Raw genomic sequence first — 25,299 nt, forward strand, 5'->3', positions numbered from 1 at the left:
AAACTAAATCTTAAAAACACTAAACTCTTAATCTTAACTCCTAAACCCTAGGTTAAAAATAAATAAAAATATTACTAGTTGCTAAAGTTTTTTTTTAAAAAAAACTTTTTAATACTGCCAGCAAAACACTAAACTCTAAATATTAAACACTAAATCTTAAACATTAAACCCCTGGAAAAACCATAAACCCTTGGATTTAGGATTTATCAAAATATTTAGGGATTAGAATCAAGGGTTTAGTGTTTTTAAGATTTATTGTTTAATATTTATGATTTAGGGCTTAAGATTTATCCAAAGGATTTTAGAGTTTACCCAAAAATTTAAGATTTAGAATTTAAGGTTTAGTGTTTTGCTGATGGCATTAGAAATATAAAAACTGCAATTACTATTATTTTTAGTTATTTTATCTTTTTATTTTAAAAATATTAATATAAGTTGATAATATTTTGTTTCTTTTTTTATTATCTCTTTATAGATATTGAATACGAAACAACAAAATATTATTTGCTGATAAACTTATATGTTTACATAGGAGGTGAACCCAAGAATAATTCGTAGGACTCAGCATGGATAGAATAGTACAATTTTTTCACCAACCAATACTATTTTGTTATTTCATATTCAATATTTTTTAAAAAAATATTATCAAGTTATATTATGTTTTTAAATAAAAATGTAAAAACAAATAAAAAATAATAATATTTGTAAAAAAAAATCTTTTTTATACTTTTAGTGCCATCCGCAAAACACTAACATTAAATCCTAAATTCTACACATTTGGTAAATCCTAAATTATTGGATAAATCTTAAATCCTAAATCAAAAACACTAAACAGTAAATGTTTAAGCATAACCTCTAAACCCTTTAAAAATTCATAAGTCCTAGAGTTTATGGTCTATTCAAAGGTTTAGAGTTTAGTGTTTAAGATTTAATGTTTTTATTTATTTTTATTCAAGGGTTTAAGGGTTATAATCAAAGTTAAAATCAAGGGTAAAATCTCTTAAATATTTAGTGTTTAGTCTTTTTATTTAGGGTTTTCGAATTTATCCAATGGATTAGGATTTACCAAAAGGTTTAGGGTATATGATTTATGGTCTAGTGTTTTGCTGACAGCGTTAAAATATTTTTTTAAAAGAAAAATTGCAGCTGCTACTATTTTTTATTCATTTCTACTTTTTTATTTTAAAAATATAATATAATTTGACAAATTAAAAAAATATATAGAATATAATATAACAAAATATTATTGGTTGCTAAACTTACAAATTTACCATAGGGAAACTCAAGAATAACTCTAAATTTTTCAAAAGAAAACAGCTGAGGAATTAAAAGAGATATATCATTATACTACAAAGAAATGGCTGAGTTTTTAGATATCATTATTAGTTGGGTGCATTTTAGAAACTTGTGTAAACTACTAAACAGTAATGGTCGTGCATTAAAAAGAAAAAAAAAGTAATGGTCGTGCATTACAATAAAATGATAACATGTTTCATTTTCTGTCACGAATGATTGTATTAAAAAAGAAAAGGATTAGAAAGTCATTATACGCCAACGAGAGACAGGACATTGCTTAATCCAGCTCAGTTTTCGTATCTAACAGTTAATCTCACAATCTCTATTAAATAGTCGAATCCCTATTTCATCCTCACATTAATCAAAAAGAGTTCTAAGATTATTCTTCGGTCGTAATATTATAACCAGTAGCTACCAATCTACCACAATACGACATGACTCAGGAGGAGCAGAAGAAAAAAGTAACAGAGCCAAAAACCGCCGTTTCAAACCCTTCACCACCGTCCTCGGAGGAGAAGACTGACGATTCCAAAGCTCTTGTTCTCATCGTTGCAAGTAAGATATAATCATTTATATTTCAAAGAAAAAGACATACTTAAACCATTATTATTTGTTTATATCTCAACCCTTTTTTATGTGCACCACATGTCAACTCTTTCTAGCTAACGAAAATTTATACCTGATTATTATTTATTTTCTCCTTTTTTGTTCACAATAATTTAGAAAGCTATGTAGTTTCTACTAGTTTTTAAATTGTTGTTAAATTCCTGTTATCACTTATCAGCCCAAATAGTTTTCGGCAAATATTATTTTTTCTCTGAATTTTGGAGGCAAGAATTTTAATCTTTTTAATTATCGTTGCAGAAGAACCTTTGGAAGAGAAGAAAGAAGGTTCAGTTAACCGAGGTAATTAGTAGAAGATCGTATTTATTTATTACATAATCAAGAAATTATAAAAAAAAACATTCTTTTTATAGGGTAATAGAGCATACTCGGTGAATTTATCTTTTTCAGTAAATTTCCGCATTATTCTTTTCAGCTGCACAAAAAAAAAATATTATTATTATTATTATTATTATTATTATTATTACTATTACTATTGAAGAAAAAGTTCTGACTATTTGTGGATGTATGTGTGTAAAATAAATGGTGTGAAGATGATGTTTTGGCTAAACTCGAGACAGAAAAGAGGATGTCTCTCATCAAAGCTTGGGAAGAGGCTGAGAAATCCAAAGTGGAGAACAAGTGAGTATTTTTTTTTCTTTAACAAAGAATTGAGTTGCAATTTTTGATCGGATTACTGAGGAGATGGAAGATAGGTCTCTCACTAAAATCATCGCCAATCTCTCTACCCTTCGTCTGCTCTCTGCATGCGACGATCAATTTCTCTTTTAACCTTGAAGGGTTTCTTTAGATTCAATTATCTGAGTTTCTCTAAAAAATTAGATTGGTTTATTTTATTGAACACTAATGGTATGTCCGCGCTTCGCGCGGATTGTTTGCTATTTATGCTATTCAAATATATATTTTAATTTGCTGATATTGTATTTTTTTATGAAATGTTTTTGTTGTATCTAACAATGGTGTGATTACAGTAGTATTGTACTATGCTTCTGAATGTATTATACAATCGACCAAAAGGTAATTCACAAAAAGAATCGTGAGACTTGCAAACTTAATCAATAACATATAATACGAACTCTATAATTAATATTCGATAAATTAATACACTATAAATTTTCTGGTACCATGTTAGACAGGTTCAAATATAACATAAATCTATAAAATAATAAAATACTAATTTTCTAAAAAAACTTATAAAAACATATGGTTCCATTAGAATCAAAAATTAAAAATTTATATGTACAATACATTTTATACATGTAAAATAAACAATTATATTATTTTTTTTATATTCACAATAAAATTATCTTTATATTTTTTAAAAATTAATATATTTTGATGAGATGTAGTAAAAATATTTATAAAACCACATTTATACTCTATGAGGCATATTTATATAACTAAATAATATATTAAAAACAGTATATACAAAAATCTAATATCTTTTTCATTTTAGAAAAATGTATATTTAAAACTGAAAACTAAAAAGATTTTTTTATAGTTTAATAATTCTATAAATTAATAAAATACAACTGTCCCAATACTATTAAATTTATAGACTTTTTACAGTATATAGATGATCGAAACAAACAAAAAAACTTCTTTCACAAAATTATGCTTAGATAACAATGCGAATACATACTTTTACAGTCTTTTATCTTGGCTATTCTCAAAGAAAATCTTTATTAGTAGACAAAAATGGATCAATAACTTCATTATCTTGAAAAAGTCAAGCTCAATCCTCAGTAAGGGGAGTTATAAGAAACAAACTCATCAAAATGCTTGTATTTGTCTTGCTCTGTTTTTGTTAACGATACTCACTGACGCCAAGGAGAGGCATATTTATATAACTAAATAATATATTAAAAAAAGTATATACAAAAATCTAATATCTTTTTTATTTTAGAAAAATGTATATTTAAAACTGAAAAAGTAAAAAGTTTTTTTTATAGTTTAATAATTCTATAAATTAATAAAATACAACGGTTCCAATACTATTAATTTATAGACTTTTTACAGTATATAGATGATCGAAACAAACAAAAAACTTCTTTCACAAAATTATGCTTATACTTTTACAGTCTTTTATCTTGGCTATTCTCAAAGAAAATCTTTATTAGTAGACAAAAATGGATCGATAACTTCATTATCTTGAAAAAGTCAAGCTCAATCCTCAGTAAGGGGAGTTTTGATTGTGTCTGTAATTTTAATAACATCCTTGATGACTGAAGAAAGAAAGAGAAAAAGAACAACCTCTGAGCTGGGTTTGCAGAAACAGCCATATGCTTTACAGTTTAATGTACATTGTAATATTCGTTTGCTTTTTTTTTTTGGTCAAACGTAATATTCGTTTGCTTTATTCGAACATAAGTAGAGCCAAAAGTGGGGCTTCGCTGAATGCCTCAGTATACACTAAACCCAGAAATAAGAGTTACTACTCAGAGGAGAAGATGCAGAACAGAGCTTCCTCAATGTTGTAGGCTTTTGCTGTCTTGTCATCAGCGAGTTGTTTTCCGGCGTAGATGGGCCTGCAAAGAAAAAAAACTTAATCAGTGTTATGTATAACTGCTTAGACTATCAGCTTGCAAACCAAGTATTTAATCAAGTAACGGGAAGAACATAAGAAAACACATTAGAAAGGAGATGCAATTTTCTATGTCAAGAAGACTAAACCAGAAACAACTCCAACGACCTGAGATAAGAAGAACATAGGAGCTTGAAAAGTTCAAGAGACTTCCCTAGCAGTTCCTTTTTTTTAAGTAAAGAAGTAATTTGTTACCTTTGTTTAAGGGGAGGGATGCCTTCTTTCCCCTCAACACATTACTTGATGCGATGAATAGTGTCAGATTTATGCTGGTGGCTATCACAATTTTTGGCTCAGACCTATAGCTTCGTATTTATTATGGCATTCAAGAGCTAAGGCGTAACACACACGCTTACATCCCTGTAAGCAGCAATGATGTTGAGGCTCATGAGGGATACTTTGCGTTCTTGTTGTTTTTAAACTGAACCATCTTCATGTCATCTTCTTAGCGATTCTTCCAGGTCAAGAGCTGAGATTTATCCTAATGTGGTCTGATCTCGAAGTTGTAAGGAAAGAGAGCGCCATCACCTACTTCTTGGAAATCATCTTCAGGTACTTTTACCCTTCAGACAAGAATCAAGACAGGACCAGAGATCTTGTTAAATAGAATTGGGAACAACTTGTAGAATCTTTCTGACTCAAAAGCTTCTCAACGTTTCTGAGGTATATGATTAGATGCGTTTATAATACAGAGACCACAACCTGCAGAGAAAGACAACAATTGTGGAAACTCCATTGAAAATAGTTGTGAAAAGTTTTGTTTGTTTCTTACCTTGTAAAGTAATCCCAGGAAAGTTCCTCATAGATTTGTGAGGCATTTGCTAGAAGATAGAAGCCATAACAAAGACAGATGTGAAGCAAACGGACGTCAGAACGTGGAGTTGAATAAAATGTATTTAAAAGGATATAATAAAGTTATATATCTAAACATGTAACAGAACTCGAAATAGCAGAGAATTTCTCTTGAGGAAACGTGAAGAATGTTTATGGGAATCGAAAAAGAGGACTTGACAGTTGAGGTTTTTGATTTGCGAGAGAGAAAGAGACGCCGAGAAGAATGATTCAAATACAGTGTGAGGTCGACTGCGCATGCTAGAAGGTTTGATATTTATAGTTGGAGATTCAGGCGGTTTCAGTGGAATCGAAGAAGCAGATAGCAAAATCTTAATGAAAGAGGTTGATTACTCAAGGGAAAAACCCAGAATTAATGGCGGATTGAAGGGGTTGTGAGACGTTTCTGTTTCGTATGTGAAGAGGACGGCAAATAAGAACGAAGAACGAAGAACCCAGATAACACGTGGACCACAAAAGATGAAGTCCTCGTGGGCCTCAGCGGTCTCCAAAAGCACAAATCGCGTGTAGTTGACGCAACGGACGCAGATGCCGAGAGTGGGCTGAACGCGTGAGACACACAATCCAGTGTGGTGTCGACAGGTGTAGTCGTTTGCCTCTCTCACCAAGATGTCGTGGATAGTCTAAGGAGTCAGATTTCCCAACTTTATTGTATTAGATATTGGGCGAGGCCCATGAATTTACTGTGTGACTGGGCTGGTTACTATGTAATATTTTAATTTAATTTGAATGCCTTTTTACAAACAAAAAAAATAATTGAGTTCTTCTTTTTGTGAGCAAAAAAGAAGAGAGAGCAAATGAAGTCTAAGGTCTTTAATAAATTTATGAAACTTTTGTTTTGTTTCTCTTTTTTTTTGAGAAAAAATGTTTAATCCGGGTCTATTAAAGACACAGACCTAACCCCAGCTGGAGGTACAGTCCACGGATAGATCCTCTCTTTGACATTCAAAAGAGCCGAAAGCAATAGCTCGAATATTTCTCTTTCTACGTATGTATATAATCTAACATGATAACTTTATATATATGACGTAGAGCTCAGAAGGAGCTTTCTTCAGTTGGAGCTTGGGAAAACAGCAAGAAAGCATCTGTGGAAGCTGAGCTAAAAAAGATCGAGGTAAACAGGATTATTAGTCGTTATACCTGTAATATTTTGTTCTTTTATTTTATTACATAAAATGATAACACTTGTTAGATTTCTTCTAATTTAGTCCCTTGAAATCGGAATGATAACAGGAACAACTCATTAAGAAGAAGGCCGAGTACGCAGAGCAAATGAAGAACAAAATAGCTCAAATTCACAAAGAAGCTGAAGAGAAGAGAGCCATGACCGAAGCTAAACGTGGGGAAGAGATTCTCAAGGCCGAGGAAATGGCTGCAAAGTACCGAGCCACGGGAACTGCCCCAACAAAGTTATTTGGATGCTTTTGAGTTATGTGGATTTTGATGTTGCTTTAATGGTTGTCACTTGTCATTAACTTGAAATGAAAGAAAAAATTTCTTTGTGGTTTATGTGGTTGGTGCTGGTTTAATTTGGCAAGATGGTAAGTTATATCTATCTTATTAAAGCTGAAGTACAATTTCGGTGTGTTTGGATACTTGGATAAGAGCATTAAAAAATTTGGTGTGTTTGGAAACATGGATTGTAAGCTTTTTAAAAAAAATAATTTATTTGGAAACAAAAATAATAGTATTAAACAGAAAAAATAATGGGCTTAAATTATTAAGTCCCTTATAAAAGAATGTTGTCAATATATATAAGAAAAATACAATACAAAGCCCAATTTGAAATACCAACTCAAATTATGATTTTTATATTTCATATTAAGTTTTTAAAATATAATATATGTAATTATTTATATGATGATACATATTAAATACTATTAATTATATAATTATATGATTACTTATATGATGGTACATATAAAATACGATTAATTATATGATGAAATTATACGATATATAATAATGACTAAGGATGGGTTTTCAGACATCCATACGGGTTTGGTTCTGATCGGTTTGCGTTTCGGGTTTTCGAGATCAAAGATTTCAGTCCTATTAGGATGTTTCTAAATTTTTGTTTGAGTTTGATTCGGATCTTTGCGGGTTTGGTTTGAGTTTGGATAACCTATTTAAATTGTTTTTAAAGTTTTAAATCACTATATATTTTAAATTTCTCAAAATCTATAAATAAAGTAATATATTACCTATAAATTTAAATAACATATGTCAGAATACCTAAGCTTAACATATCAATTGGTTTCATTTAAAATTTTGGATACGAAATCAATAATTATTTTAAGTATTTTTGGTGATTTGAGTATACTTTAACTATTTCAGATATTTGTTTTTTACTATCTATATATATTTTCAAGTATTTTAAACCAATTTAAAAGTATCATTCTTAATGTTCTATATACGTTAAATATAAAAATAATTAATATATAAGTATATAAATCTATTTTTAGATAAATTCAGGTACATGAATACTTTGGTTCGGATCCGATTCGGTTCTCTAACTAACAAAATTTTGAATAATTCGAATATTTAATCAATTTATGTTCAGGTTTGGTACTATATTTACGAATTGGTATCAGTTCTATTTCTCGGATTCATTTTGCCAAACCCTAATAATTACATGAAAAACAAATATCATCATATTTTTAAAAATATACATCCGAGGAGGTGCAAAGATCAAAGTCTATAATAATTTATTTAAACAACAAACCAAATAAATATGTTGATTGAAAAGCGAATAAAATAAAACTAAAGAAATACATAGTTTACCAGAGACACTCTATATGTTGAATTTATTATAAAGAAAATTTTATTAAAATAAATAAACTCAATAATTACAAACAAATAATATATTTCATAAAGTGAAAAATAATATCCGCGCTTTCGAAACGCGGATCAAAATCTAGTACGCTCTTAAAGTAACGTCTCGCTATATTTTGGGTAGAGTACGCTCATTTGTAATTTCTACACCTTTTCTTTCTTTTTTTCCTTGAAAGGCTTCTTAAATGAATTGTAATAAAAATTCCCAATTATTAATTTCTGTTTTTTTTCTACTACCATGGATAATAGGCATAAATATGCATGGCTAAACATTTGAAGCATACAAAAGTGTTTGGCGCACTGATTATTAAAAGAAAAAAAGTTATCTGAAAACATTGACAAAGATTAGACCCATACAATTCGAATAGAAATATAAAAAATGATAAAACACAACCAAATGAAAAGTTAAGGGTTCGATTGGTAATGGCAGTAAGTTTAAAATTTTTGATGTAAAAAAAAGTTGTAGACTTTTTGCTTTGGCTTTAGATTTTATTGCTGTAGATTTTATGGAAAGCTAAAAAAATGATTTGAATATTTGGTTCCAGAAAGCACTTACACAGCTGTAGATTATTTCCGGAGCTGTGATTTTTAAAAAGTCACTAAAGCTTGATTACTGTGAATTTAGTGCTTTACAAATAAATTGTGTTGTACCAATCACAAAGATTCTAGAAAATTACAATACAAATACTAAAATACGAAGAAACCATCTTGCTTCTCTTCATGTAACACCATATCTGTCTCGATATCATTTTTTTTATGAAATTTCAAATTCTTCTTTGCAGTATTTTCTGTTATATAACATTGGTCAAATTCCAAATAAGATCTATAGATAATTATTGAAAATAATCTAATTTAATAATTTTCTGAAAGAACTAGTAACTGAATCTGCCAATTTTTCAACGATTTTAAAAACATCACCATACAATAAAAAATTGTATCTCTATTGAAACTCCACCAATGAACATGTTGAATTTCTATTTCCATAAAAATTACGCACCATAGTAGCTTCCATGGTAATTTTTTCCAAAGCAAAACCGTTAAAGATAAATTCCTTACCTTTTGATCCTTGCTTCAACATAATTAGATCAGATTTCTCGTTATCAGCCATGGTTACAGATTCCACACTAGAGATTGCAATAACAAATTGAAAAGAAGACAAAACTCTTTTCAATCTGCCACAAATAATTTTTTTCACAACAAGAGAAAAGAATAAGAGATGGAAAACATCGAGAGACATTGATCAATGCCTTCATCAGATTAAATTTTGGACCTTGGAGAAAAACTCATTTTCAATCACCATTAACCCGATGGGAGAGAGAACTGTTACTGGAGAAATGAACATAACATGGCGACCTGCTATCGTTTTATTTGATGAACTTGACCCTTCTAATTATTAACCACATCGGCCGCCCAAGCTGTGCACTAGTTTCTAGTCCGAACCGGTGCAATGTGCATAGCGTGATTACCATTATTGTGGTTAAGATGTTAATACGGATACATAAGATTTATTTTTACTCAGTACATAACGAATTTAAAAAGTGAATAATCGAACATAAAAATAAAGAATGCATGGGAAGATTTATTTTTACAGTTATGAGGTTTTTTTAAATTATAACTATTTTATTTTACGGTTAATGGTTACAAATTTTTAACTTTCATACTTGATTATAATCTAGTTACACTTTCTTTGATAAAAAAAAGTTACACTTTAAATACCACATACAATGGCCCGGTTAAATATTTTGATTTGGGTGATATGACTCATGTATATTTTTCCTAATGGCAATGTTTTAAAACAAGTGATTGCCTGGTGGTCAAGTGATCTAGACACTGAACCAGATGATTTTCGGGATCACTGGATCTTAGGACGACCAACGGTGAACCGTAGATCAATAAATAAATTATTTTTATTATACAATAATATATTAGCTATGAAAATAAATATACAGAAACTAAAGTTAAATATTTTCTAAATATTTTAAAAATATAAAATAATAATTCTGATATTAAGAAAATACTTAACATTAATTCTTATATTTTATTTTCATTTGACATATAAAACATCAAAAAATAGTTTAGATTTTTTTTCTGTAACAAGTTAAGAGTTATGACATCTAACAAAAAATATCAAGACTTAAAAATCACAAATATTTAATTGTCTAATATAAATAATAAAATTAAATTTCAAATCCAAAACAAATTAAAAGTAAAACATCATTAATAAATTGTTGGTAACACAAATAAACTAACACTCAATCAGAAAACTAATTTTGGTACTCTCTAGTCTCTACCATCGTTCATTTCATTTTCTTTAGGTAAAAACTATAAAAATAATAAATAAAAATTATATATTGATTCAACCGGTATTAGTGGATTTTTCTGGATTTTATTAGATTTTAAAAAATATTAGATTTTAATAAAATCTAAACCAAATTTATTTTAGATCATTGGGTATACCGGTTCAAGATCCGATCAGATTTCAAAACGCAATAGACACAATAGTTACATGGGCTTATTGAAAGACGTAAAAGAGAACCTGTTATTAAAAACGTAATCATCAAGCAGGCCGAAAAATATTAAAGCTCAAATATAAGGGCCCAATAAAGTTGTGATGGATGTGCTACTGTCACAGGTAATATATAAACACTCTTCTCGACTTTAGGGTTTATTTTCTTTCGTGAAGCTCTCTAGCCGTCGCTGCCTACATCCTTGCCTCAAAGCTTTCACGGGAGCAGAAGAGCAGCCATGGCGGAACAGGTTATTCCATCTTCTTTCACTCTTACTCTCTTATACGCTTGGTGATTCTCACTAGGTTTTACTTTGTGTTCCATTTCCAGACTGAGAAAGCTTTCCTAAAGCAACCAAAGGTCTTCCTCAGGTGAATTTACCAATCGATTTCACTCAATACATTATGATATCTAAATATTTTTCAAATATTATATGATTGGTTTGTTTAATCAGCTCGAAGATATCTGGAAAGGGAAAGAGACCTGGAAAGGGTGGAAACAGATTCGTGAAGAACATTGGCTTGGGCTTCAAGACTCCTCGTGATGCCATTCAAGGTTTGTTTTAATTATTAGATCAGTCAGTCTGCTTTCTATAGATTTATAGGCACTGATTTTGATATGGGATCAAATTATTATATCCTTAAAGTTAGGTTCTTTAGCGATTGTGTTTGTGTTTTGTTTTCCTACGGAACAGGAACCTACATCGACAGTAAATGTCCCTTCACTGGAACTGTTTCGATTAGAGGTCGTATCTTAGCGGGTACTTGCCACTCTGCCAAAATGCAGAGGACCATTATCGTCCGAAGGAACTACCTTCACTTTGTCAAGAAGTATCAGAGGTTTGGTTCTTACATAAATTTGATCTTTGTCGGTATTACTTTATACATTGATGTTTTTTTAAACAAAGGATTGCACTTTTTCTTTTGTTAGGTATGAAAAGAGGCATTCGAACATCCCTGCTCATGTCTCACCGTGCTTCCGTGTCAAGGAAGGAGACCATGTCATCATTGGACAATGCAGGTAATGCTTCTGTTTTGGATCATCGTAAATGTCTCTGTAAATTCTTGGTTTTTGAGCGGTTCATTTAATATTTTTTCTTTTCCTATTGTTGTTGCTAAACTTCAGGCCTTTGTCCAAGACTGTGAGGTTCAATGTGTTGAAGGTGATCCCAGCTGGTGCTTCTGCTTTCGCAAAGAAGGCTTTCACTGGCGCTTAAGAGTGTTTTTTGTTATGCTAGTTTATGTTTCTTGATAGACCTAAACTCTGTTGTTACCCTTTTATCTTGAAGTTTCAGATTTTAATGCACTGATTTTGTTTACTCTTCTATAGTATTTTCGTCCCAATTTTGAGATTTCGTTCCGATTGCCTTCTCTTAGTTTCCTGCCCGGTTTGACCCTAGTGGCTAAAGAATTTCAGTAGAAAAGATCTTTATTGATTCTATTATATGTCAAATTAGAATGTCAATAATGTACAATAAATACAGCTTAGTAGTTAACTTAAAACTATGTAATCTTTTATTCGCTACTACGCACGTAATTTAAACACTTAACTGCTCCAACGTCATCTATAGACTCTCTTCTTATTCACATTGACCGTTGTTCACTTGCAAGAGCGTCGACCAAAAAGCTGTCTGAAAATGAAGTACAAAACTCAATTTCGTCCTCCAATAAAAAATCCGAGTTTGGTATGAAATCATCCAACGAGTTGTTGTTTTCGTAAAAACGTTGGCCAAATGTTCCAACGAATTCCCTCTGTTCCGGTACAGTATGCTCTTGAACATAAGTACATTTTTGATGTGATTGATCCATAACCAAACTGTGATCTAACCATTCGGAGAACACGACACTAGGCGAAAAGTTTAATACTTTAGTACTAAATGATTCACCCACATTGATAAAGGAAGAAGAACCCCCGGTTGTACTTTCCAAGGTCTTGACTGAGTTTGTGACTGAATGTGTTTGAGGGGAATGTGTTTGAGGGGTTCTTGTGGTTTCATGTTTTGTGGATGGTACACTCTTCTTTAGATAAGAATGCCAATAGTTTTTGATCTCGTTGTCGGTTCTTCCAGGTAAATATTTTGATATCTGAGCCCATCTTGCAAAACAAACATAGATATAGACAATCAGGAAAATAGTATACAGTTTCATATCAAAATTACAAAAATACAATATTATTCTGAAAAATTTAACCAAACATAAATATAAACATCAAATTTTAGAATTTAAGCCCCAAGTAAGAAATAACCCTATAAATCATAAACCCTAACTCTTAAAATTCTTGATGGCAAAAGTAGTATTATTTTCTATTGTTTCAACCTATTTCTTCACTTAGTTTTCTTTGTTCTTTTGTATAGAAGTAACTTCAAATTGACTTTGAAGTACAGTGATTACAGTGAAATATCAAACTAAGTAATATATCAGATAATTAAACAAGAATGAAATATCAAACTAAGTAATATATCGGATAATTAAACAAGAAATGTCTAATATATAAAAAGAAGTTTATTACAAAGTTTTTTTGGGATGGAAACCAAAAGTAAATTCATGCGAGCTAGTTTTTAAGGTCCAAAGTGGACAATATCGTACTAATCAGATAATATAGAGTTGGATATAGGCTTTCATAATGCCAATAATTGGTATCAGAGCATTGACAAAAATCTGGAAAAAAACGTAAATACCATTCGAGAGATGGATGGTATATCCTATGAGTTAGGAATGAGAAGTGTATGTGACAGAGATCAAATCAGAAGATTTGGAAAGTCAGTTGTAAGACACAAGATGAATGTGATCCCTAGTTTGGGAGGAGGGGAGAATGTGAAATATAAAATTAAGTTCCACATAGGATAATTAGACAAAAAGTGTGTAATATATAAAGAAAAATCTAACTCTATTAGTACGAGTTGAATATATAGAGTTGAATATATGCTATCACAATCCCAACAATTACTTCAAAAGTTGAATGAACTTACTTGTTACCCAATATGGAATGGAGTGAGAGAAGTGTGGCTTCTTCTTCTTTAGTGAACGCACCCTTCTTAAGTCCAGGTCTTAAATAATTAACCCACCTTAGTCTACAACTCTTCCCATTCCGCTGCAATCCTAAGTTACGTAAACCCAATTAAATATTTTGTTTAGATCATGTCCTTTATCAAATTCCAAAATTACTTATAAGGAAAATATTTATTTATATTTGTTGCAATATATCGAGACAACCTATCCTAATAACTCTTTACTTATCTCCGAAAATAATGTGATACAGTATTAGTTAAGACTTACCAGCTTGAATAGGAATAGTGCTCCAGCACACATGGCCATATTTGAGCACATGGCTCCTAAGCTTCTCATCTTCTTCCGGTGACCATAATCCCTTCCTTTGCCTCTCCTTGTTTAATTTCCTGTTTGATGTTTCTGATTTACACACCATTTTTTTAAGTAATTTACTTGAATTTATATTATAGATATAATATATACGTATAATACTGAAAGGAAGTGTATATAAAATATATGTAGATTGGTGATGACAATCTTTGAAACTGTACGTGGTTCGAAGTGGGGGAAATATATAGGCAGCTTTTAGGATACGTTTTTCTTTTAATACAGTAAAAAGATTAGCAATAAATAATGAGTTATCTAATTCATAATTATGTAGAACTATTCATATGAAAGAGGGCTTGTTCAACACGAAAAGAAATATATATTTTCTGAAAACAATATTTTATATTATTTTTTTGAATGAGTTTTTGAATTATACAGAGGTATCTTGGCTCCACAGAAATGGTTCAGACTAATTACGTGTTGTCACGTGTCGGTTCTCTTCTCTATCTCTAGCTATACCAAAATATTAATTCTCCAGTGACCGGGATTCGAATCCAATTGACGGAAAATATTTTATATTAGATGATATCTAGCATTTGAAACACCGCACCTAAATCTTTATTAGGTGGAGCCAAACCCTTTTGAATTTCAGTGTCATAATTTTCAATACGACAATGTATTGAATTAAATTAAATAATATTTGAGTATACAAAATAATTGTTTCTACCAAATCAGACATAAACTTCATAAATTAGTCATTCTTTTGCCTGCCTTTTCAAATTACGTTAGGGTAGCTGGTGGGGTAATTTAGTTACTTCTAATTAATTTTTCATCTGCGAAAAATAAATGCTTGCAATTGATTAGAAAATTGATTAGCCTCTGAATTTTCTTTCTGTTTATCTTATTGTTAATCATGAGACGACATGGGCAGTCTAATTTGAATGATACCATAACAAATGCTATTGAAACGACCAAACTGTGTAGTAACATAACTAGATTGATTGTTACAGAAAGTATCATTAGATGTTATCAAAAGTACCCGATATTATAAAAGTTATCATTAGATGTACGTAATGGATTAACGATTAACGAACGATAGCTAATGTTATTCTACTAAATCAAAATAATATCTACAAGATAATTAGCCGACGGATCCGATGATTCAGTGGTCTACTGATTAGTTCAATTGATTTTCATAAAATTGAGACGGTTTACAAAACGAGTAGCAAACTAGTCGATCAGTTTTCTTAACATGTATTAGTTGACATTTTCAGTAATTCACCGACGCCATGCAGAGATCAATTAGAAAGGAAAAACCTTTTTTTTTTATCAAAAATGCAGTTTCTCTACTCAAGTCTGGTAAAATCTGACAAAAGAGATATTTAATGAGCATTTCACGACAAACTGGCAGCACATTCTTATATTTATCTCATATCGGAAGAAGACTCAACACGTTCTAAGATATATGTTTTTATTTTACGATAACTGTTCCAGTCTATACTCTATAAGACTATAACGTATGTATACCATCTGGAGGGAAATGAACCAGCACAGACATGGAGAAAATCCATCTACGACAATAAGATTGATCAAACACAATGATAACAGAGTTAGAAATAGGCTTCTTCCAATCAGAAAGATTAGAAAATTACGATTATGGTGAGGACTTGAGTTCTGAGTTGGTACAAGACCAACCAGCTAATGCAGTTGATATACATTCTTTAGTTTAGCATTCTTTTATATTTTGCATTTGATGTAAACCAAAAGCTTTGATTTGGATAATTTTAACATTCAATTCAATTTAAAAAGAACTTTGAACTATTCTTATTGGTTATGCACAGAAATATTCGAATTCAACTGTTTGATGTATTATTTTCTTAAGGATAGAGTTGAAGAAGACTTTGCAATCTTTAACTAACACATACTTGCCTTCCTCTATAAAAACTCTTGTAAGATATGAAAAAACAAACAGAAACTATTGGTGAACTGGCTTTGTTTTTGTTCTTTATATTTCAATTATAATATAGATACTTGTTTGAATTACAAATTTATTAAATTAATAAAATATTGTTTGACAGTGACATTTAGTATAATAAAAATTTATTTTAGTTTTGTTCTTGTGCCACCATACAAACTCAAATTCAATAGAATCCGCGCATCTTATTGACCGGAAATAATTTATTAGTTTAACATTAACTTAAGCGACTTGATATTTTTCTGTAACAATGGGGTGTGATTAGGCTAGCAAGATGACATATATAATATGGTCATTTTGGTAACATATATTACATATTTAGATCTTATTTTGTTCACATTGCCACATATATGTCTCCAATTTGATTGCAAAGTCTTGATTGAATTTGTTTATGTTGATGATCGAAAAGAAAATATTTAGCTATCACCTTGCTATATACAATTCTTCTCTGGTGTAATGCTATATACAAGTTCAACAAAAAAACTGAAAATGATGTAATATCGTGGCAATTATATGTGATAATTCTATATACATATTATGGTAAAAATGCATTTACTACATAAGTTTATGAAATGTTAGAAAGGTGATATAAACATGTCATTACTATCACTTTTTGTAGTATCTTCATTCTTCAACTACAGAAAACATAAAATTGTTTTTAGAATGCCCCTATATGTGTTAAAAAAAAAAAGAAAAAAAAGAATGCCTCTATATATTAATACTGATAAAAAAATTGATGCCTCCACTGCAAACACCTAAGCAACCGACACTTGAATGACGTTATCTGCGGATTAATTATTTGATGTATATTATTTTAAAATAATTACATAGTTTTATTGTTTTAGTTCAAGATTCCATATCGTTTTCTCTACTATGATTTTTTAGCTGAATGGTAACACATGTACATGTTCATTCAATCGTTTACAGTTTCACTACCATAGTCACGTATGTCTACAGTAAACTAGTAGTATTAGTTATCATTCAACTAATAAAAAAGAGATATTGGATAAAATAACTAAAAATCGAGATATAAATTATATATAATTTTATATATACATATATATGTATATGTATATTACGGATCAGATCAGATATCCATTTTTTTAAAATGAGTGTTTGTGATTTACTATTTGTTTGACGGTTATTAAATAAATATTGAATTTTAGTATTGGATTTGATTCGTACAATTACACGGATATTTAAATTTTTTCGGATCGAATTATAACGAATAACGAAACAAATCAAATTTCACGGATATTTTGTCCACCCCTAAAATTCTAGCATACTATTCCTTTTCCTATATTTTTAATTAGTTATTATCTTTTTGGTGAACTATCAAAATATAAGTGCGTTAGGATATGGGAATGAGATTCATGAAGCTAATAATGAATATTCGGCGAAGTTCGCCTGATTGAAAGGGTACAGACATGTTGGGCGTGTACCAGTGGTGTTACCAATCACCAATGAGAACAGAAGATACATACATGGAGACAAAAAAAGAAGGGTCGTCACATTAGTTGATAGCCTTTGGCTTGATTAGAGGTGGATGTTCAGGTATCCATTCGAGTTCGGTTCGGATATATTTGGGTTTCGAGCTTTTAGGATTAAAAATTTCAACCCCATTTGGGTATTTCTAAATTTTGGTTTAGATTTGGTTCAGATCTTTGCGAGTTCGGTTTAGGTTCGGATAACCCATTTAAATTATTTTTTAAAATTTTAAAATTCATTATATACTTTAAAACTTTTTAATCTTTAAAAAATTATATATTACATATAAATACAAAAAATATATGTCAAAATACCTAAAATTAACATATAATTGATTTTCTTTGAATATTTGTATAGAAAATCAATAGATATTTAAGTATTTTGGTGTTTTAAGTATACTTTAGCTATTTTATACATATTTTCAAGTATTTTGGAAAACTTTAAAATATCTTATAAATTTTGGATGTTTTTACTATACATTATATCTGAAATTAATTAATATATTTAGTTATATACATTTATTTTGGATACATTCGGGTACCAAAAATATTTCGGTTGGGATCGGGTTCTGTTTCGGTTTTTTAAATACCAAAAATTTGAACTCGTACGGATATTTAATTAATTTTGGTTCGGCTTTGGTCGGTGCTATCTTTTCGAACCGGTTCAGTTCAGTTCTTTTGATTTGGATTTTTTGTGCAGTCCTAGGCTTGACCACAAGCTTTTGATAAAAACTCGACTTTTAAAATATTTTATGATACGCATATAATTTTATGTAAAGCCCAGATTAATTTCTGGTCATTCAAAGCCCACCAAGAATATATTAAAATGAAATCAGTATCAGTATTTCGTCAAAGAGTCCCGCATCGGTAAAGTGGGAGAACTGAGCAACGGAAGCTAGCATATAAATAAAGCTCTCCTTCCCAGCTAACAAACCACGCAGCCATGTGGTGAGCACAAAGCGAACTATTCTTTCGCCTTTTACTAAAGAATACCGTGTGCTCTCCACACTAAGTGGCATACGCCTATTTTTGGAGGGTCCTGCTTTCGAGTGGGCCCAACAACATTTAGTTAAAGCTTCATCTCAAACGAGTGTATTAACTCTAAACCGGCTTTGGTCAAGTTGCTGGCTTTGGGATAAATAAACAGCTTCAGTTGTATTATGCTATATTTCTCTAAGTTATGTGGTTTATGGAAATGCAATTTGGTTAACCATTTTCACTACTGCAGTTTTTATTGTATCAACTCTAAACCGGCCTCGGTGAAGTAGCTGGCTTTGGGTACCGGTTTCAATTGGTCTATGCTATATTTCTCCGATTTATGTGGTTTACGGAAATGAAATTTGGTTAACCATTTTCACTACTGCAGTCACTATAGTATGCAAAGCATTGACTACGCTCTCTACCTTTGCTCAGTCTACTCTTTTATCTGTTTCACTTTCCTTACATTATTTGGTTCCATGTTCAATTTTCACTGTTCGAGAACGAATGTTTAATTTGCTACTATATCCAATGGAAGCTTCAATCATATTAATTAGTCGCAATCGTGTACCTTCTTAGTATTTGTTCTTTGATTATAGACTGTATAAACTGAAGATCTTCTTTATCTATTTTTTGCTAGTATAATACGTTTGTTATCTTTGCTCGGAATTTTAATGAATTATCATATCGAACATTGTGGCAAACATTAGTTGTTAGTTAGTGTGCCATCAAAAATAATCACAATGCACCTCAATTGCCGCGGTCCTTGTATTCATATCCTTTAGCATTCAGCAAACCAAATATATTGTCTACCTCTATTAGGCTGACAATGTGTTTGGGTTGTGTATGACCACGCTAACTTAGATTCTCTCTTGTCTAAGTTCGCACGAGTGTTGTTTTACGATGCTCATACTACTTTCAATTCCAGGCCTTCATAACCCGGCAAGACAAGAGTCACTACTACTCCTGGATGCTCTGCTGTTTTTGTCAGAAGTGCCTCGACCTTTTCACGCCTAGGGGGAAGACGAGGTCCTGACCAGACAAGAGAACTAGAGGCAAGGACAGTCTTGTAACGCCTCTAGCTCCAATGGACCTAGACCCGAGATGTCTCCGGTCAAATCGTTTTCCTCGAAGGACATCTTAGCAAGAGCTCGGCTTGCATCTTCCCCTGCAAACAGAGCGTATGGTCCACCTGGTCCATAGAACATCCTGCAGAAAAATTTAACAGACGTCATGTCAGTATGTGAACCAGTAAGAAAAGTAGAGCGAACACTGGAAAACCTACACATTGAGGAATGTGAATATGTTTAGTATAAGATATGTAGTAAATATAATGACTATGAACCAGGTTATCTACAAACGATATTTAGCTCAAAACTCAAACTTTAACTTTATCTATGAAATGATCCTTTTGTCGTGTTTGATGTCTTAACTCAGTGGCGGAGCCAGCACACTCTCTTATAGGGGTCAAAACTTTTAAATGGGTCAATGAAAAGTTTAGAACATGTGACATGGGGTCAAAGTAAGCTATTTTAACCAAATGATCCAAAAAGAAACAATGTACCTAAGCTAAATTTTTTTTTTCTATAAAAGTAATAGGGGTCGCTGAGGTGCTCGCCACCCAGCTTCGAAACCCGGCCACAGCAATTTAACATCTTTACTGCTGGGGCGCTGGACCTCTTCGGGGGATATTTGGGAAAGTGGCTGCCCAGACACCAGAGATATCAAAAAAAAAAAAAGTAATAGGGGTCAACTGACCCCCCCTCAACATAATGTGGCTCCGCCACTGTCTTAACTTTCTTGTCAGACAATGAACTTAGCCAAAACACAGTATTTAAATTCATATTAGTTCTTCTTCCATATCTAAATATATATTCAACATTTTTTAAAGTTCACTAGTCTCCAGGGTAAACGGGTATACATGTTCTTCAAAGCTTGATTTCTTTCAGGAACTTGGGGAGGCATTTGATTCCATATTGTTTCGTATGAGCTCTCTTGTTTACTTAAACTTATCAGTTTAACACAAAAGGAAACATCACTGATAATAGTTTGAACCTCTCTTTAAAAATAGAAACTGCAAAACAAACAACATTGCTTAATTCAGGAAAATGTCACTGGAGAAATGGAGAGTATGTAAATTATCCTTTTGAAAATATTTATAGATTAACGTACAAAATAAGATTATTTCACTGAAGAAATGGAGAGTAGGTAAATTATCCAGGTGGTGACACCAAACACCAATGAGAGCAGAAAAATAAATGGAGACCAAACGCAAGAGGAGGGGTCACATTTATATCTTTGATACCGATCAGCCATAGGCTTGACCACAAGCTTTTTAATCCAACGTAAAGCCCAAAATTATTTGTGGTTCATTAAAGCCCACCAAGAGTATGCAGTCTTTCTTTTGAGAGTCCCACATCGGTAAAGTGGGAGAACTGTGCAGCAGAAGCTCGCACTAGAAATAAACATCTCTTGCTAACTTTTCGATTCACGCAGCCATGTGGTGAGCACAAAGCGAACTATTCTTTCGCCTTTTACTAAAGAATACCGTGTGCTCTCCACGCCCAAGTGGCATACGCCTATTTTTGGAGGGTCCTGCTTTCGAGTGGGCCCAACATCATATAGTTCAAGATTTATCTCTAAACCGGTTTTGGTTCAGTTCCTGGTTTCTGTATAATAACCATTTTTCAATTGGATGAAGCTATTTCACTGTTCGAATTTTTTTTTTTAGTTAGCTGCCTATTACATACACTGAACGCTATATTAAATTAGTTACAACTGTGTACATTGTTAGTATTTTTTTTCTTTGATTTATAGACTGTAGAAACTTTTTTTTTTTGATAGTTACCAATTGGAACTGGCTTAGACTGTAAAAACTTAACATTTTGTTTAATCTATTTTTGCTCGTAGACGCTTACTATCTTTGCTCTGAATAGTAAACATTAGTTGTTAGTTAGTGTGCCATCAAGGTGATCACAATGCAACTCAACTATCGTAGTCCTTGTATCCTATCCTTTAGCATTCAGCACACCAAATATTGGGAGGTTGTGACTATTAACCACGCTAACTTCTTCGATCCACTTGTCTAAGTTCGCATTTCACGATGCACATACTACCTTCAACTCCAGGACATCATAACCAGGCAAGACAAGAGTACATATTATTCCTGGATGCCCTGCTGTGTTTCGTCAGAAATGCCACGACCTTTTCACGCCAAGGGGGAAGACGATATCCCAACCAAACAAGAGAACTCGAGGCAAGGAGCTAAAGAACCAAAATCCAGATACGAAGTTATAATTATTTTTCATCTTTTGATAGAGAAAATAAATAATCGATACATCACCGCAGAATAATGTAGTTGAAGCTTTTTCATAAAGAGATTTAGATGTCATAAGATCCACAAAGATAAAAAGTCTTACACATTTTTTTTTATTTGATTGAGTTTGGTTCTTCCAACTTAAAGCTATATATACGAGTACGACTCTCATAAAACCCTGAAAAAAATCTTCACCGAGAAAGCGCTGCTTCATTGCCTTTAGTCCTCCTTTGCAGCATCACCATTTGCAACATCCTTCTTCTCCGTGGTTTCTTCCGTTTTCTCTTCTATGCTTGCAGAAGTCTCACCGTGGGTAACCGCGGGAGCTTCTTCCCCGGTGTTTGTAGCAGGTTCCGAGTCTGTGGTACTTTCTTTGCCTTCTCCATCACTCTTCTGAATGGTCCCGACTTTGACATACTTGCTCATGAACTTGTACTCCCAGTCTTGTAACGCATCTAGCTCAAATGGACCTAGTCCCGAGATGTCTCCGGTCAAATCGGATTCCTCAAAGGACATCTTAGCAAGAGCTCGGCTCGCATCTTTCCCCGCAAACAGAGCGTATGGTCCACCTGGTCCATAGAACATCCTGCAGAAAAATTTAACAGACGTCATCTCAGTAAAGAGAAGAAGAGTGACCCTACACTTTAGGGCATGTGAATATGTTTGATATAAGATATGTAGTTAGTCCAGATGATGAACTATGAGCCGGGCTATCTCAAAACTCAAACTTTATCATAAAAAAAAGTCATGGAACTAGGCTAATGTGGATAAATAAAAGCCAAACCTTTTGTATGTTCTTTTTTTTTTTTTCATAATATAGATTCTCCCAGTACAGGTAAAAAGTAGGGATCTTTAAGCTAAACTCGAATACAAGAAAGAAAAGCAATGAGAAAAAACAAACAAACTGCAAAGCACTCTGAAACAAAGGAGTGAATATTCACATACATACTAAGCTAAGCTCACACCAAGTCAAGGACCAACAAAAACTACCAAAAGTCATCAGCTTTATGAAAAAAAAGAACAACCACATGATTAACTCATCAAAAAGAAAGAGAGTAAACCTGCTCTGGGAAACATCGTAGATCTGGCCTTTGATGGCCATGAGAAGGGGGTTTTTGGGATCGGAGCCGTCGTACTGCTTGAGCTCCTCCTCCGTGATTTCTCCGAGCTGAACCGGAGGCGGAAGGGGCTCAGGCTGAGGGTAATCCTCCGTTGAACGAGGACGGTGTTCCTCGGGGGAGACGAAGAAACCGGAGACGACTTGGTAGACGGCGAAAGCGAGAGCCAAGACGGTGAAAAAGGCAGCCGGAGAGAGTCCGGTGTAAGCTGTGATTGTTTCCTTGACCGTCTCCCATAGTTCAACCACCATGATTAAAGGAGAGAGAGTAGAGAGATAGAGAGAGAGATAATCGGTGGTCACTGCTTAGAGAGCCAACCAGTCCGTAACGCTTTTGTCTTTTTATTAGAAGGAAAAATAATAATAGTTTCCTCTTAATCTATAATTATTCTCTATAAAATATAAATCGAGAATTAAACATAATTTAGTAGTGTAAGTGTTAAATAACATAGATGGTCAATGACGCAACAAATATTAAAAACAGAGCTGTCATAAATGACCGTTGATTTTCAACGAAGACAGCTGGAAAATGTTTTTTTTTCTTCGTTTAATAATCTAAAACTTATTGTACGTGATCTTATAGATTCCTAAACGTTTTTAACAACATTGTTACACCTAACAAATGGTGGCTTGATCTTAAAAAGCGGTGCCGTTCTTGCCGGCCTTGAGAAGAGTTACGAGAGTGGTAGTAAAGTAGTAGGTGAGAAGTAGTTGATAACAAAACAAAATGTGACTATTATCTTTCTCTTTGTTTTATTAAATTTAAAACATGTGTTTCAACCAAACTTACTTGGCTTATTTTCTAACCAATAACAATAGGAATTTGTTTAGTATATATATGAGATTATAAAAATATATACTCAATATGAAATTTATTAATTTTAAAATCTAGTTTTCAGTATACCGATTTGTTTAGAGATGGATCATAGTTTTATTATTGTCTCCATAGAAAGAATGTTCTTAAGATCATTAGCTTAACACGTCTCTGTAAATGTATCAAAACATCGTAACTCTCTGATTGGCTGATGCTCTCAGCATTGTGCCATAAGTTGTAAGAGAACAATTTCTTATAATCAATTTAGCATTTTACCGAAAATGTAATCTCTGTCGCAAATAAAAAATCTTGGTATAATCAATTTAATATTTTACAAAAAAAAAAATTCTTCAAAGTAAATCTAATCTTGTGAGACCATTTTCGGTGTATGGTAAGTTACGACATCTCTAATTTCACTCTATATTTTATTCTACTTTATTTTGGTGTAAATTTTTTTTTTTAATTTCATTTCATATTCAATCCTAAAATAAAATAATAGTTAGCGTTATTTTATTTATAGAGTACAATCCTACCAATTATTCGGTTTTGGAGTTAATTTTTTTTCATTTATTTATGAAATGATCATTTTAATCTTGAATATTTTTATTTCATACTTAAATAACTTGAAAACTATAATACTCCGTATAAGATTATTTAATAGTTTTACGTAATATATGCATAAACTAAAAAAACAAAACTAAACAGAAAAAATATATTTGCCTAGTCTTTTCTTGATTTCTCACTCACATCCGGAAGCAGGTTACTGAATGCATCAGTTCTTGAATTATCACAATAATTGTTCAAATCAAAAACAAGACACAAAAGAAACACACAAAACATAAGCTAAGTTCAAAAAAAAAAGAAACACACAAAACATTGAGAGATGTAGTGAAGTCTTGACAGGTAAGACTGTAAGAAAAGAAAAACATTAAAGATAAAGAGAGCTCACTTCATCAACCTTCCACTCATCTTCTTCAAACATATATACCACGTCACAATCCCTTCATCATTCTCAGTCCTCTGACACATCACACAAGTCTCATGCTCCATACAAATCAAGAACCTCTTCAACCTCGAAGCTTTCTCAAGTATCACCTCATCGAGCTATCTAACGATCACTCTCTGCTGCGGCTGCCACACACTGTACTCCAGAGTGCGATATGTTCCCGTCAAGGATTATGATCAGTGCTTCCCTCTTTATCGCAGAGCATCTAAGGCTGAGCGTTTTGAGGTTAGGGAGGCAAGTGATGAGGGTGTATGCAAAGAAGATCTCGAACGGACCCACCCATGATCTTTAACTCCTTGAAGTTCTTGCAGTTCTTGGCGATCTCTGCTAAGAGGTAAGGAGGGTTTGCGATGCTAGGCATTGTTAGTGACTCGAGATCTTTCCATATCCTTATGGCTTTACATATCCCAGTCTTCTTTATTCTGTTCCAAGCTGGTAAGACGAGTCGTTTCAACACTGGACACCTAAAAAGAAAATGGATACTCTTTTTTAGCATCTAAGAAGGTTCAACTCGGACGACACCGTTACTCAATCTCTCTCTCTACCCAAAGAAAGTAGATATGAAAACAATGATCGGTTTTATTTGGTTTAGTT

The 25,299-nt window shown here is 32.2% G+C and overlaps 5 protein-coding genes, 1 long non-coding RNA gene and 2 other non-coding genes across 9 annotated transcripts; 4 read left to right on the top strand and 4 right to left on the bottom strand.

The window, feature by feature from the left end:
- Positions 1–1,577: 1,577 nt before the first annotated feature.
- On the top strand, positions 1,578–6,902 carry LOC108811477 (remorin 1.4). The gene is made up of 5 exons (XM_056988393.1): positions 1,578–1,851; positions 2,161–2,202; positions 2,454–2,541; positions 6,389–6,470; positions 6,590–6,902. Exons 1-5 carry the CDS (start codon positions 1,731–1,733, stop codon positions 6,782–6,784), a joined length of 528 nt encoding a protein of 175 aa, XP_056844373.1. The 5' UTR covers positions 1,578–1,730; the 3' UTR covers positions 6,785–6,902.
- LOC108809244 (uncharacterized) lies at positions 4,159–5,792 on the bottom strand. Of its 2 annotated transcripts, XR_001942800.2 has the most exons (4): positions 5,434–5,792; positions 5,277–5,325; positions 4,700–5,206; positions 4,159–4,448 (listed from the first exon to the last, which is right to left on the bottom strand). It is a non-coding gene; the product is annotated as an uncharacterized LOC108809244 (long non-coding RNA). The 2 variants fall into 2 exon arrangements; XR_008935473.1 differs by having other exon boundaries at positions 5,277–5,790.
- Positions 6,903–10,812: 3,910 nt separating the features above from the next.
- On the top strand, positions 10,813–12,022 carry LOC108806622 (40S ribosomal protein S11-3). Its single transcript, XM_018578780.2, has 6 exons — positions 10,813–10,948; positions 11,029–11,069; positions 11,153–11,253; positions 11,393–11,537; positions 11,629–11,718; positions 11,824–12,022. The coding sequence occupies exons 1-6, from the start codon at positions 10,937–10,939 to the stop codon at positions 11,912–11,914; spliced, it is 480 nt and encodes a 159-aa protein (XP_018434282.1). The 5' UTR covers positions 10,813–10,936; the 3' UTR covers positions 11,915–12,022.
- Positions 12,023–12,079: 57 nt separating this feature from the next.
- Positions 12,080–14,209, bottom strand: LOC108806621 (transcription factor LAF1). The gene is made up of 3 exons (XM_018578779.2): positions 13,974–14,209; positions 13,667–13,796; positions 12,080–12,792 (listed from the first exon to the last, which is right to left on the bottom strand). Exons 1-3 carry the CDS (start codon positions 14,119–14,121, stop codon positions 12,282–12,284), a joined length of 789 nt encoding a protein of 262 aa, XP_018434281.1. The 5' UTR covers positions 14,122–14,209; the 3' UTR covers positions 12,080–12,281.
- Positions 14,210–18,413: 4,204 nt separating this feature from the next.
- LOC130497133 (U5 spliceosomal RNA) lies at positions 18,414–18,531 on the top strand. The gene has a single exon (XR_008936146.1). It is a non-coding gene; the product is annotated as a U5 spliceosomal RNA (small nuclear RNA).
- Positions 18,532–20,946: 2,415 nt separating this feature from the next.
- Positions 20,947–21,065, top strand: LOC130497135 (U5 spliceosomal RNA). The gene has a single exon (XR_008936148.1). It is a non-coding gene; the product is annotated as a U5 spliceosomal RNA (small nuclear RNA).
- Positions 21,066–21,802: 737 nt separating this feature from the next.
- Positions 21,803–23,225, bottom strand: LOC108805617 (membrane steroid-binding protein 2). Its single transcript, XM_018577540.2, has 2 exons — positions 22,830–23,225; positions 21,803–22,354 (listed from the first exon to the last, which is right to left on the bottom strand). The coding sequence occupies exons 1-2, from the start codon at positions 23,135–23,137 to the stop codon at positions 21,988–21,990; spliced, it is 675 nt and encodes a 224-aa protein (XP_018433042.1). The 5' UTR covers positions 23,138–23,225; the 3' UTR covers positions 21,803–21,987.
- Positions 23,226–24,526: 1,301 nt separating this feature from the next.
- On the bottom strand, positions 24,527–25,201 carry LOC108811755 (F-box/LRR-repeat protein At3g48880). Its single transcript, XM_018583846.2, is given in 4 exon segments — positions 24,527–24,684; positions 24,687–24,849; positions 24,851–24,981; positions 24,983–25,201. Coding segments are annotated over 4 exon segments (570 nt in total). The 3' UTR covers positions 24,527–24,627.
- Positions 25,202–25,299: the final 98 nt, after the last annotated feature.

The sequence above is a fragment of the Raphanus sativus genome, chromosome 6 (assembly GCF_000801105.2).
Source record: "Raphanus sativus cultivar WK10039 chromosome 6, ASM80110v3, whole genome shotgun sequence".
Classification (NCBI taxonomy): Eukaryota; Viridiplantae; Streptophyta; class Magnoliopsida; order Brassicales; family Brassicaceae; genus Raphanus; species Raphanus sativus.